This window comes from Scyliorhinus canicula, chromosome 3 (assembly GCF_902713615.1).
Source record: "Scyliorhinus canicula chromosome 3, sScyCan1.1, whole genome shotgun sequence".
Taxonomy (NCBI): domain Eukaryota; kingdom Metazoa; phylum Chordata; class Chondrichthyes; order Carcharhiniformes; family Scyliorhinidae; genus Scyliorhinus; species Scyliorhinus canicula.
The window spans coordinates 130,669,322-130,683,008 of record NC_052148.1 but is presented as its reverse complement, the minus strand read 5'-3'; the positions used below and the strand labels follow the sequence as shown (position 1 = coordinate 130,683,008).

Here is a 13,687-nt window from a genome sequence, read left to right as displayed (position 1 = left end):
AATAAAGGAACAGCATGAGGTACTTTGCAGTTCTCCGATCTCAACAGGGATTTTGTGGTAATAACATTAGATATTAACTCAAGCTTCAATGGCAGTGCTGGCTGGGATGGGAAACGGGTTGCTGTTTGAGGTGGTTACCCTTTGTTGAAACAACGTGCTGACAGAATAATTTTAGTAAGAAGTCTTACAACACCAGGTTAAAGTCCAACAGGTTTGTTTCAAACACAAGCTTTTGGAGCACAGCTCCTTCCTCAGGTGAATGGCGAGGTATGTTCCAGAAACATTTATATAGACAAAGTCAGAGATGCTGGACAATGCTTGGAATGCGAGCATTTGCAGGTAATCAAATCATTACAGATCCAGGGAGAGGGATAATCACAGGTTAAAGAGGTGTGAATTGTCTCAAGCCAGAACAGTTGGTGGGATTTTGCAAGTCCAGGCCAGATGGTGGGGGGGTGGATGTAATGCGACATGAATCCAAGATCCCTGTTGAGGCCACACTCATGCGTGCGGAATTTAGCTATAGGTTTTTGCTCGGCAATTCTGCGCTGTCGCGTGTCCTGAAGACCGCCTTGGAGAACGCTTACCAGGAGATCAGAGGCTGAATGCCCTTAACTGCTGAAGTGTTCCCCGACTGGAAGGGAACATTCCTGCCTGGTAATTGTCGCACGATGCCCGTTCATTCGTTGTTGCAGCGTCTGCATGGTCTCGCCAATGTACCACGCTTCTGGACATCCTTTCCTGCAGCGTAAGAGGTAGACTACATTGGTCGAGTCGCACAAATATGTGCCTCGTACCTGGTGGGTGGTGTTACCATGTGTAATGGTGGTATCCAAGTCGATGATCTGGCATGTCTTGCAGAGATTGCCCTGGCAGGGTTGTGTGGTGTCGTGGTCGCTGTTCTGAAGGCTGGGTAATTTGCTGCAAACAATGGTTTGTTTGAGGTTGCGCGGTTGTTTGAAGGCCAGTAGTGGGGGTGTGGGGATGACCTTGGCAAGATGTTCATCTTCATTGATGATGTGTTGAAGGCTGCGAAGATGATGTCATAGTTTCTCCACCCCAGGAAAGTACTGGACGACGAAGGGTACTTTGTCAGTGATGTCCCGTGTTTGTCTTCCGAGGAGGTCGGTGCGGTTTTTTGCTGTGGCGCGTTGGAACTGTCGATCGATGAGTTGAGCGCCATATCCCGTTCGTACGAGAGCATCTTTCAGCATCTGTAGGTGTCTGTTACGCTCCTCCTCGTCTGAGCAGATCCTGTGTATACGGAGAGCTTGTCCATAGGGGATGGCTTCTTTAATGTGTTTCGGGTGAAAGTTGGAGAAGTGGAGCATCGTGAGGTTGTCTGTGGGCTTGCGGTAAAGCGAAGTGCTAAGGTGACCGTCCTTGATGGAGATGAGTGTGTCCAAGAATGCAACAGAATTTGGAGAATAGTCCATGGTGAGTCTGATGGTGGGGTGGAATTTATTGATCTCATTGTGTAGTCGTTTCAGTGATTCTGCGCTGTGGGTCCAAAGGACAAAAATGTCATTGATGTATCTGGTGTATAACATCGGTTGCAGGTCCTGTGTGGTGAGGAAGTCTTGTTCAAACTTGTGCATGAAGATGTTGGCATATTAGGGTGCAAATTTGGTCCCCATGGCTGTTCCATGCATCTGGATGAAGAATTTGTTGTCGAAGGTGAAGGCGTTGTGATCTAGAATGAAGCGGATGAGTTGCAGAATTGCGTCTGGAGATTGGCAGTTGTCAGTGTTGAGTACTGAGGCTGTTGCAGCAATGCCGTCGTCATGGGGGATGCTGGTGTAGAGTGCCGAGACATCCATTGTGACGAGGAATGTTCCTGGTTCAACTGGTCCATGGGTGCTGAGTTTCTGTAGGAAGTCCGTCTTGTCGCGACAGAAGCTGGGTGTACCTTGTACGATAGGTTTCAAGATGCCCTCGATGTGGCCAGAGAGGTTCTCACATAGGGTCCCATTGCCTGAAACGATAGGACGGCCTGGTGCGTTGGCCTTGTGTATTTTCGGGAGGCAGTCGAGATCTCCAATGCGGGGATTACGTGGGATGAGAGCACGTAGGGTGCTCTGAAGGTCTGGATCCACGGTCCTGATCAGTCTGTTGAGTTGGCGGATGTGTTCCTTGGTTGGATCTGCGGGTAACTGTCTGTAGTGTTCCTGGTTGTTGAGTTGTCAGTATACTTCTTTGCAGTAGTCCGTTCTATTCAGTATGACGGAGGCCCCTCCTTTGTCTGCTGGTTTGATGACGATGTTGCGGTTGGTTTTGAGAGCGCGGATGGCATTGCGTTGTACTTGGGTGACGTTCGGGGCTGCCTTGTGACTGTGACTGATGAATCTGGCATTGACACGACTTCTGACGGCTTCACCACCAAAATGGACCCCATCGGTCTCGCGGCAGACACGGAGGAATTCATCAGGCGACTGAGGTTCCGGCAATTCTTCCACAGACCCCAAGAGGCCGACAGCAAACCCAAGGAGACGACCAATGAACCGGAACAGCAGACCGCGAGATCTGCGGTGCAGCAAACGAAAAGGAAAGAGTCGAATTGGGCCCCTCCGGAAGGCCGCTGCCCTAGACTCGACATGTATGCTGAAGCCGTCAGAAGTCGTGTTTATTTGATTGATTTTGAATGTTTTATGACAGAAACCCTGTGCATCATGAAACTATAAAAGATAAAAACAAGCAGATGGAAGCCCAAATCCCCTTTAATTAAAGGAAAGGAACAATGTGAGCACTTTCCCTGAGAGACGAGATGGCGGTTGCACAAAGTTTCCAAGGTTTTAGAGTTCTTACGTGTAGAGCTCTTACAACTCTGTTTTTCAGCAATAGGCATAAAGGGCTGATGGAATATTTTTCGCACCATAGGCCAAAATCCTGTTACACATTAGCTCTGCAGAGCACTTCCTGGAGAGTATGCATATGAAATAAAGGCAGAAGTTAATTAACCCATGCTTGGAGCATATTGTCTTGATCTGGGTGGGCAAATTTCTATTTCCCCGAAGAATATTTTTTCATTTGGGGAGTTGCCAAATGTTTAGAACTGTGTAGTCGAAACCGGTATGGGGTATTGATATGACCTTTGCTTTTTCACACAAAATGTTCTGTAGGGCAGGAGATTAACATAAATGGGAAAAACCCACAGAGATAGCTAATTCCACAATCCTGTATTTATGACAGGGATACTGCGCTCAAAGGAACATGGATTGAAGTTATAACTCCAATATTGTAACCCTAATTCCTCAGCCCGTGCTCCCTATGGGCATGATTCCTTATTTGAGATCACGAAAATAGACTAATAGAGAAAGAGAGCATCTAACCGGAAACTGCCTGCCCACAGGGTCTGGAACTAAGAAAATTAGGTAATGCATTTTAATTGAAGCGATAACAACCGTAGGTTGGCGAGCAAGATCTTTGAAACACATGCTGCAGTGGAATACAGTTCCAGAAGGCAGAAGATATGCATTTTGTTAAAACCCACACTTAAAAAAAAATTCCAATTCCTTTCATTCGCTCCAAATCCCTGAATAGTCTTGCTTCCTCAGCAAGTTCTCTTCAAATCTGTCAATTGATTCTGCACCTATGGCTCACAGGACAGTGCATTTCACATTCTGCAATCTTTTTTGCATGAAGCAGTTTCCCGATTTCCTTTTAACTAACGTAGTTCAAATTTAAGCTTTTCCTCCCCGCCTCCAAATTCCCAGAGAAAAGTTGCTCCCTGCTTCCCTCTCAATATCAATAGTGTTATTTTAGACACCAACTAGATCATTCCTCAACAGCCTCATCGCTACTGAATTTAATTCAAGTCTATTCATTCTCTCATCATTGCTCAGTTCCTCCATCTTTTGTCCATCACTGGTTATGAAGCACTTGATTCAGCTGTATTATACCCAATTTAAGAGCAGAATTCAATGGAAACATTTCATTTCTAAATTCATTTGCGGCGGGTTTTTCAGGGAGTTTCATGGTTTCGGCAGGTTCCCTACCGTTATCCAATGACAGTTAGTCACTTTCTCATCCGTTTATCCCACATTGACTTTTTTTCATCACACATGGCCACTACTCCACACCAAAGGAGGACACCTTGCCTGTTCAGGAACCCCCCCCAAGCCCCCTTACAGATCCCCAGCCTCCAAGATGCCCCTACTTAACTGCCCCGTACACCCCACCCAACTCCTATCCACCCTCATTTCATGGGCATGTCCCTCCTCAGGCCCTGACCTTTGGCAGTGCCACCCTGGCACCGCTTCTGCCAGCTTAGAAGTACCACCCACACATTCTAGAGAGGGTCAGGGAACCACCCTAACCACGCAGTTAGCTCCAATCACCCTCGGGTGCCATTGCAGCCACCCTGGGGAGGCCTGTAGATCGAGGAACTGGTGGACTGGGCCTCAACTTTGTGCAATCGTGAGCATCGCAGGCTGTGCCAGTATTTATTGCCCATTAGTTGCTCTTGAGAGGGCAGGTCTCGAGTCACATGTAGGCCAGTCACATGTAAGAACGACAGATTTCCTTCCCTTAAGGGATTTCCTTCCCTTAAGGACATTAGAGAACAAGATGGTTTTTTTGCGCCAAGGTTCCATGGTCATCATTAATTCTAGATTTTTACTGAATTCAAATTTCACCACCTGCAATGGTGGGATTTGAACCTGGGACCCCAGAGCATTACTCTGGGTCTCTGGGATACTAGTCCAGTGACAATACCACTATGCCACCGTCTCCTCATGACTTGGATGAAGGGACAGAAGGTATGGTTGTTAAATTAGCAGATAACACAAAAATAGGTAGAAAATTAAGTTGTTGTGAAGAAGACATAAGGAGGTTTCAAATGGACACGGATAGGTGGACAAAGATCTGACAAATGAAATCTAATGTACGAAAATGCAAAATTCTCTATTTCGACAGGAAGAATAAAAAAGGAACACGTTGAATGAAATTTTCCCCCAAAATGAGAAAGTGTCAAGTTCTGGCTGAAAATTGTCGTGTTTCTCTCCAGAAACAGAGCCAGGTTTTCTGACACTTTCAAAAGAAAATCTGGGAGTGCGGTTTGCACTGTCGCTCTGGTGCAGTGAGACCTGACAAGAGCCAACCAGCTCTTTTGTGCAGAGATTTGGGATCATCTTTAAAGGGTGCCCTGACCGGAGAGAAAAATAATCTCCCTCCCACCTTCCACAGCTCGAGTACCCCATCACTACCCCCCCCACAAGATTCTGGATGGTCCCTGCAGCACAGAGGTATCACAGGGGCACCCTCTCCCATCTCCTCTTAGCCGTTTGTCAGCGTGCATCTCTCGCCCCTCCCCATAAAGGGAATCCCCCTCCCCTAGTGGAGGAGGGTTACCAAACTGGCACTGCCCAATGCCCAGCCTTGGTCCTCAACCCCAAGGCCTCCAGGCATCTCTGTACCCCTGGTGTGGTCATCACAACTGGTTTTCGTTTCTGAAAGAGAACCATTCCATGCGTCTGGACGCGACAGTGTAAAGCTGTTTAGAAGTCATAGAATCCCCACAGTGCAAAGGAGGCCATTCGGCTATCGTGTCTGCACCCTACCTGGACCCACTCCCCGTCCTATCCCCGTAACTACACCTCAACTGCGCAACCCCAGACATTATGGGGCAATTTAGCACGGCCAATCCACCTAACCTGCATATCTTTGGAGTGTAAGAGGAAATCGGACCACCTGGAGGAAACCCACGCAGACACGGGGTGAACATGCAAACTCCCCACAGTCACCCAAGGCTAGAATTGTACCCGGGTCTCTGGTGCTGTGAGGCAGCAGTGCTAACCACTGTGCACCGTGTTACCCCCCTCTCCGGGCCGTCACACTCTCTCTCCAGGGACATATAATTTTAGGGAAAGCTGGTCCACATTTTTTCATGTCACTGGCAGTTGTGGGGAAGATCTCCAAACGAGATCTTGTCAGCGCAAATCCCCGAGAACACTCCCTCCCATCCGCAAACCCACAGGGGATGTCTCCCACAGCCTGACTACTCCCTCCCCAAAGGATTCCTCCAGCCCCCTCGAACATGCTTTCGCCAGCCCTATCCCCCCACGACCCTCTCCCAGTCCCTACGGTATTCCCCACTTGCACCCACCCACATCATTCCCCACACCTACCTTCCCCTCATCACACCTCCTCAGCCCTCCTCCAGCCTCACAGCACCCCAGCATGGCAGTCACTAACTTTTCCCCCCCCACCCCCTGTTGAGTGCACCACAACAATCATCCAAGGGACCCCACCATCACAAGATGTTCCCCACCCCATTCCCTGGGAGCTTCCCGAATCCTCAAGGACTGCCCCCCACCAAAAGAACAGATCAACATGGCCAATCTACCTAACCTGCACATCTTTGGACTGTGATAGGAACTGGAGCACCAAGACGAAACCCATGCAGATACGGGGAGAAACTCCACACAGTCCCCCGAAGCCGGAATTGAACCCAGGACCCTGTGTGAGAGGCAGCAGTGCTACCCACTGTGTCCACTTTGATTGTAGCATAGGAGGCTGTATTATTTAACATTTAGATACAGAAAAGAATTATACTCTTGTGGAGACAAACCAGTCAACAAAAACAAAATGATGGAATTTCCAAGTACATTAGAAGTACATTTTTAGGATTAGTTCATGTATTATCAATACTCACAACAGTCCAGGAAGCAGTCTCTAAACCAGCTTTTAAGCAAACGGTGATCACCACAAACTGTAGAGAGAAAAAGACATATGGGCAAGTAATTCTGCAGCACAATCATATGAAATTCTGCAAACAAATGTAACCACAATAAAATTGACAACCATAAGATATCGGAGAAGTAGTAGGCCATTTTCCCATCAGGAATTGATGTTTGTAATTTCTGTCCACATAAAGGTCCCGAAAAATCCTCAGAACATAATCCTGACACGTGACACGAGGCAGTGACTGATGCCTTCCACCAATAATTTTTGTAATTTGTGGTTTTCCAGTGGAGGGGGCCAACCCTGCATGGGCAGCAGGTGGAAGTGCTGCAACAAGGCCAGCTTCAGTTGACCCATACAACTGACATCTGCCAAGGTTTCTCCCTCCCTCTCATTTTGCGTTCGGCCCTTATCGGCAATGCAAGCCACTTTCCTGGCCTCCTCCCAACCCAGCAGGATCCACCTGTATCCATTTGGAGATTGGTATGCCTCATTTCACATACCACACCAGCCTCCACATGGTCCTGCTGATCTTTTGAGTCCCTGCCTCTAGTTCCGCCCTGAAGACATCCGTCTTGTGACCTGCAGAGAGCGATGCTGCCCTTTCACAAGGCATGACGGAAATGTCAGAGACCCTGTGCCAACAGGACCTGCCTTTTCCTGCTAGGATCCACCTGCCTCCAGGTGAGGTTACAGATGACCGGTAGAACCTCCTGTAGATATTCCGTGCATAATTCTGGTGAAAATCAGAAATCTAAGTTTTTTTTTCCTTCTCAACAAATGTTCTGCATTCAAGCTTACACAATCCTTTGAAGTTTAAAACTTTGACCAGCAGTAAAATGAAAGTAATGGGTTAAGGTTTCCAGAGCACAATGCTGACTTTGCCCCTCCGGATGTAACCCAGTAATTCTCCTCCCAGTCTCCGGAGGCTATGACAACACAGTTGTGCAATTCTCACCTGTTCACTGTTGTTCTGCTCAGCAGCAGAAATCAGAGGGAGAGATGAATTGTCAACCAATACATCAAAAGCTTTGTGTCTGATTAAGAAAAGCTGGGAGCTCTAAAAGAAATATTAATTACTTTATCAGTCTAGCTGTCAGCTGTGAGATCCATTTGCTAGTAGAGTGAATTTTAAAAAAAGAGCTTGGTTCAAAAGTAAAAACGTTAAGCTTGCTTAAACAGAGAATTTGAATTCTGATAAGTACAAAAACCTAAATAAAAATTACACTTCACCTCAGACTTCTATTATTAAGGCACATTTCAAATCTAGGTTTCCTTCATTATTAGCACTTTGATCATGTGTTTGTTGCCAGGATTTTAACTGGAACATCCAGGCTTTTTGTCCCTGTTTGCACAGGTTCTGCATCACTGGCGTCGATGTTTGGATAAGGTTTTAAGATGTGTATCTGTAAAGTAATCACAATTGCTTGCAATTTCTCCAACAGGGAGCACTCTGTAAGTGTAGAGTGTATTGCCCCCTGAACAGCCAAAATCATTCACCTTAGAAGGATGGAGGCTTATGACGGCAGGCAGTAAACGGTCTCAGTGAATCTTGCGGCGGTTATTGTTTTTGGCAGTGCTTTTAGCAGATTTTCCAAAACTTTCAGCTGTTTTATGAGGTATACTGGGCTAAATTCAAGATGGATTCTGACATGTACAATGGAACTTTACTGTGCTAGAGGGTAACAATTCTTGTCCTCTCATATTTCGCAGTAGTCAGTTGAAATTTCTGACTTATCGTCACCTACAGCTTCCCATCATGATTCTCAGTATGTCATTGTGGCAAGGATTTCCACTTGCTGGATATGCCTATTGTTTCTTTTTGTGGTCAACCATGGGGACTCGTATTCCATCTCGTTTCCTTGTCTCAATTTTTTTTAATGAAACTATCTTGCTCAGGTTACAGCTGTCCCACCTCTTTGCCTGATATATAATCTCAATGTTCAGGTAATTTCAATTTGCACACAGCTGTATATAAGCAGATGTCGCCTGCAGATTTTGAGGCCACAGAAATGACGGAGCCAAATTTAGTGTTTGTCACGGCCCCCTGGGCTAGTGCCCGGTCAATTCCAGCTCAACTTGACCTGGAGTTACAACACAGGTGCAATTAGATTTTATTTAAAATATCCAAGGTCCTTGGTTAATTCCAATAATCTATAGTAGCCAGGTTTTTAACTTTAACACAAGTAACTTTAATTCTGTACAGTATCATAATTAAACCGACAGAAAATGTAACTATCTAATGCCCCTTGCCCAATGCCCCCCTTCCCAACACCCAACTCTCTCCACACACAAACATACATAGACAAACAACAGAGGGGAAAGGGTGATGGAAAGTAGAAGAAACTAATAAAAATAAAAGGATAAGAATTCTTTGATACACTGGGATGATTTTTGGTTTCAGGCTTTCTGAAGTTCAGCTTTCATTCTGATAACCAACTCCAGCCTAGAAGGAATAGGTTTCTTTGGCAAGGTTTTCTACCTCTAGTCCTTTCATAATAATAGAGCAGTTCTTTCACTTCAGCAAGCAGGAGAGAGAGAGAGAGAGAGAGAGATAACATTCCTTTCTTTCCAAGGTCTAAACCCTTCTGCCCAGCTCTCTCAGAAAGCATCATGCACGAACCAATCACTGGCCGTTGTCAGGCAGACGTGTCCCTGGCCACCCCACTGGTTGCCAGCCAACCAATTGATCCGACTCCCTCTAAACCTGGTTCCCAAGTTCCATTCCGTGCCGAGGAGTCTCGCCTCTTCTCTCCCAAAAACAAAACCTGGGAACATCATGTCCCGACAAGCAGGCTACTTCAAATTTGAGTCTTCTCCTTAAAGGCACATTCCGATTATGTGTCCACAGACCAAAAAAAAATAAAACGACATAAAAGAAATGGAAACAAAAGGAAATTAACAGGAAGGGCTCAGTGTCAAAATGCCCACTTTAAGTTCCATAAAAGTTTTCTTAGCCTTTGCACTGTACTACTTCTTTCTCCAAGTAACTTTTTTTTTATTAAGGGGCAATTTAGCGTGGCCAATCCACCTACTCTGCACATTTTTGGGTTGTGGGGGCGAAACCCACGCAGACACGGGGAGAATGTGCAAACTCCACACGGACAGTGACCCAGGGCCAGGATCGAACCTGGGACCTCAGCGCCGTGAGGCGGTTGTGCTAACCACTAGGCCACCGTGCTGCCCTCTTTCTCCAAGTAACTTAACAATTTATCAACTGGAAGTCCACTGATAAAGCAATATAGTTACAATCATTGTTGTAGTATCAATGGATGACTGACTCAAACCAAGCAGTGGATCCTTAAATTTTAACGTATAGATAGCGGCCAGAGCAGCAGTGTTACGAGATACCTGCGATTCAAGGAAAGGATTGTTTCAAATTGTGTGTCTTCCATGTACGATGGAATTACATTTTCATCCATATGCATTTATGTTTTGTGGCACGTTCAGATGGACTTGGGTAAACAATGGAGGAAAATGGGATGGGCATAGGGATGAGAGTGGCTGAAGATCTACCCACCGCACTTGCTAAAAATCCATTGGTCATGTGTAAACTACACTAAATAAGGTTCTTGGGGGGGGGGGGGGTAGAAGCTACATCTTATTTCCCTTCCCATCTGTCACGCTGGCACAGTGGTTAGCACCTCTGTATCACATGCACCAGGGACCAGGCACCAGTTTGATTCCGGCCTTGGGTGATTGTGTGGAGTTTGCAGGTTCTCCCAGTGTCTGTGCGGGTTTCCTCTGGGTGGTCCCGTTTCTGCAGACAGTCCAAAGATGTGTAGGTTAGGTGGATTTGTCATGCTAAAATTGCCCCTTAGTTTTCAAAGATTTGCAGGTTACGTTACGGGATTAGAGTGGGTGATTGGGCCTAGGTAGGGTGCTATTTCAGAGGGTGGGCGCAGACTTGATGGGCGGAGACTTGATGGGCGGAATGGCCTCCTTCTGCACGAAGAACAAAGAAAAGTACAGCACAGGAACAGGCCCGTCGGCCCTCCAAGTCCATGCCGACCATGCTGCCCGACTAAACTACAATCTTCTACACTTCCTGGGACCATATCCCTCTATTCCCATCCTATTCATGGATTTGTCAAGATGCCCCTTAAATGTCACTATCGTCCCTGCTTCCACCACCTCCTCCGACAGAGAGTTCCAGGCACCCACTACCCTCTGTGTAAAAAGCATGCCTTGTACATCTACTCTAAACCTTGCCCCTCGCACCTTAAACCTATGCCCCCTAGTAATTGACCCCTCTACCCTGGGGAAAAGCCTCTGACTATCCACTCTGTCTATGCCCCTCATAATTTCGTAGACCTCTATCAGGTCGCCCCTCAGCCTCCGTCGTTCCAGTGAGAACAAACCAAGTTTATTCAAGCACTCCTCATAGCTAATACCCTCCATACCAGGCAACATCCTGGTAAATCTCTTCTGCACCCTCACTAATGCCTCCACATCCTTCTGGTAGTGTGGCGACCAGAATTGAACACTATACCCCAAGTGTGGCCTAACTAAGGTTCTATACAGCTGCAACATGACTTGCCAATTTTTATACTCAATGCCCCGGCCAATGAAGACAAGCATGCCATATGCCTTTGTGACTACCTTCTCCACCTGTGTTGCCCTTTCAGTAACCTGTGGACCTGTACACCTAGATCTCTCTGACTTTCAATACTCTTTGAGGGTTCTACCATTCACTGTATATTCCCTACCTGCATTAGACCTTCCAAAATGAATTACCTCACATTTGTCCGGATTAAACTCCATCTGCCATCTCTCTGCCCAAGTCTCCAAACGATCTAAATCCTGCTGTATCCTCTGACAGTCCTCATTGCTATCTGCAATTCCACCAACCTTTGTGTCGTCTGCAAACTTACTAATCAGACCAGTTACATTTTCCTCCAAATCATTTATATATACTACGAACAGCATAGGTCCCAGCACTGATCCCTGTGGAACACCACTAGTCACAGTCCTCCAATCAGAAAAGCACCCTTCCATTGCTACTCTCTGCCTTCTATGACCTAGCCAGTTCTGTATCCACCTTGCCAGCTCACCCCTGATCCCGTGTGACTTCACCTTTTGTCCCAGTCTACCATGAGGGACCTTGTCAAAGGTCTTACTGAAGTCCATATCGACAACATCCACTGCCCTACCTGCATCAATCATCTTTGTGACCTCTTTGAAAAACTCTAGGGATTCTGTGGATCTGGTACCAGAAAATGACACTTATGTGAAAGAGGTGCTGCAGGTGGCTAAGTGGCAGTAAACATTGCTAAAGACCTTTATCAGGATTATTGTTTGTGCAGAATTTATTTTGGGCAAAATGCTTTCTGCCATCTTTTTATAGTAAATAGTGCGGTTTTATTCTGAAATATATCCATTTATTTGCAAACCCTGCAGTTCCTCCTCCCTCCCCAAGCCAAATATTTATCACTTGGGTATTCCACTTTTCCTCTGATGAGGAAACAGGTGTCGGAGTCTACACAAGCCATGTTCCATAGTCATCATCTGGCATTGAGCTAAAGGTGTTCAGACCGCTATGACCCGTAGAGTCTTGGCGGAACCTTTGGACTCAATAGTGATTTAGGGGCCGTCTTTCTTTCAAGATCGTTCAGGGTAATAGCTGAACTTTGCACCCCTGGAGATCTGGAGCCCACCTCCAACAGAAAGCAGCAGATTTGACAGGGTAGTGCAATCACTTCCACACCATTGTTCATTTCAGGCAGCAATGTCACCTGATCAGTTGTCCCCCACTACATAAAGCAACAAACTCATAATTTATTTGTATAGCACTTCATCTCCTTAACTGTGAATCATGTCCATTATATGCAGACTATCTATTTTTTGAGGTTGTCTAGATTTTCCGGGTCCAAGGAAACTTTTGACCAGAATCTACAGTGTAGTGTCTCAGTACATCCCTCATTTTACCATTACTTTCAAATCAAGGGATCAACCCTGGTTCAATGGAGAGTGTAGGAGAGCATGCCAGGAGCAGTATCAGGCATATCTAAAAATCAAATGTTAATCTGCTGAAGCTACAACAGAGGACTACATAGATGTTAAATAGTGAAGCAGCTTGTTATGGACAGAACAAAGCGATCCCACAAATCCAAAGGATCAGATCAAAGTCCTGTAGTCCTTCCACATCCTCTCATGAATGGTGGTGAACCGTTAAACATTTAACAGGAAGAAGAGGTCCCACTAAATCACCGTCCTCAATGATGGAGAGCTCAGCACATAAATGCAAAAGACAACGCTGAAACATTTTCAAGCAGAAACTGAATGGAAGATTCAACTCTTACTGTCTTCCAACATCCCCATCATCACAGATGCCAGTCTTCAGAAAGTGAGATTCCCTTTGCATGAGATCAAGATATGACTGAAGGCATTGGATAGAGCAAAGGATATGGGCCCTGACAAAAGAGCTGAATTCCAGAGGTGAGGCGAGACTGACTTCCCTTGACATCAAGGCAGTATTTGACCAAGTGTGGCATCAGGGAGCCTTCGCAAAATTGAAATTAAAGGGAGTCAGGGGAAAACTCTCCACTAGTTGGAGTCATACCTAGTACAAAGGAAGATCATTATGGACAGCAATCATTCCAGTCTTGCTGCAGAAGTTCCTCAGGATTGTGTTCTATGCCCAACCATTTTCAATTGCTTCATTAATGACCTTCCTTTAAACACAAGATCAAAAGTGGGGTTGTATTTTTTTCTTCTTTATTCGTTTTATGGGCGTCGCTGGCTGGGCCAGCATTTATTGCCCCTCACTGAAGCACTTACTTGATGAAGGAGCTGTGCTCCCAAAGCTAGTGTTTCCAAATAAACCTGTTGGACTTTAATCTGGTGTTGTAAGACTTCTTACAGATTTAAGAGTCATAGAATTTACAGTACAGAAGCAGACCATTCGGCCCATCGAGTCTGCGCCGGCTCTTGGAAAGAGCTCCTTAATTAAGCCCACGCCTCCACCCTATCCCTGTAATCCAGTAACCCAACCTCACCTATTGGA

General features: G+C 46.1%; 1 protein-coding gene across 4 annotated transcripts in view; it reads right to left on the bottom strand.

The window, feature by feature from the left end:
* The window catches only part of atp8a1 (ATPase phospholipid transporting 8A1), a 433,224-nt gene that overhangs the window by 43,098 nt on the left and 376,439 nt on the right, over positions 1–13,687 (bottom strand). For all 4 annotated transcript variants that reach the window (XM_038791303.1, XM_038791304.1, XM_038791307.1 and 1 more), the window contains one exon: positions 6,653–6,709. In XM_038791303.1, coding sequence (XP_038647231.1) covers positions 6,653–6,709 — 57 coding nt within the window. The remainder of the gene's footprint in view (positions 1–6,652; positions 6,710–13,687) is intronic.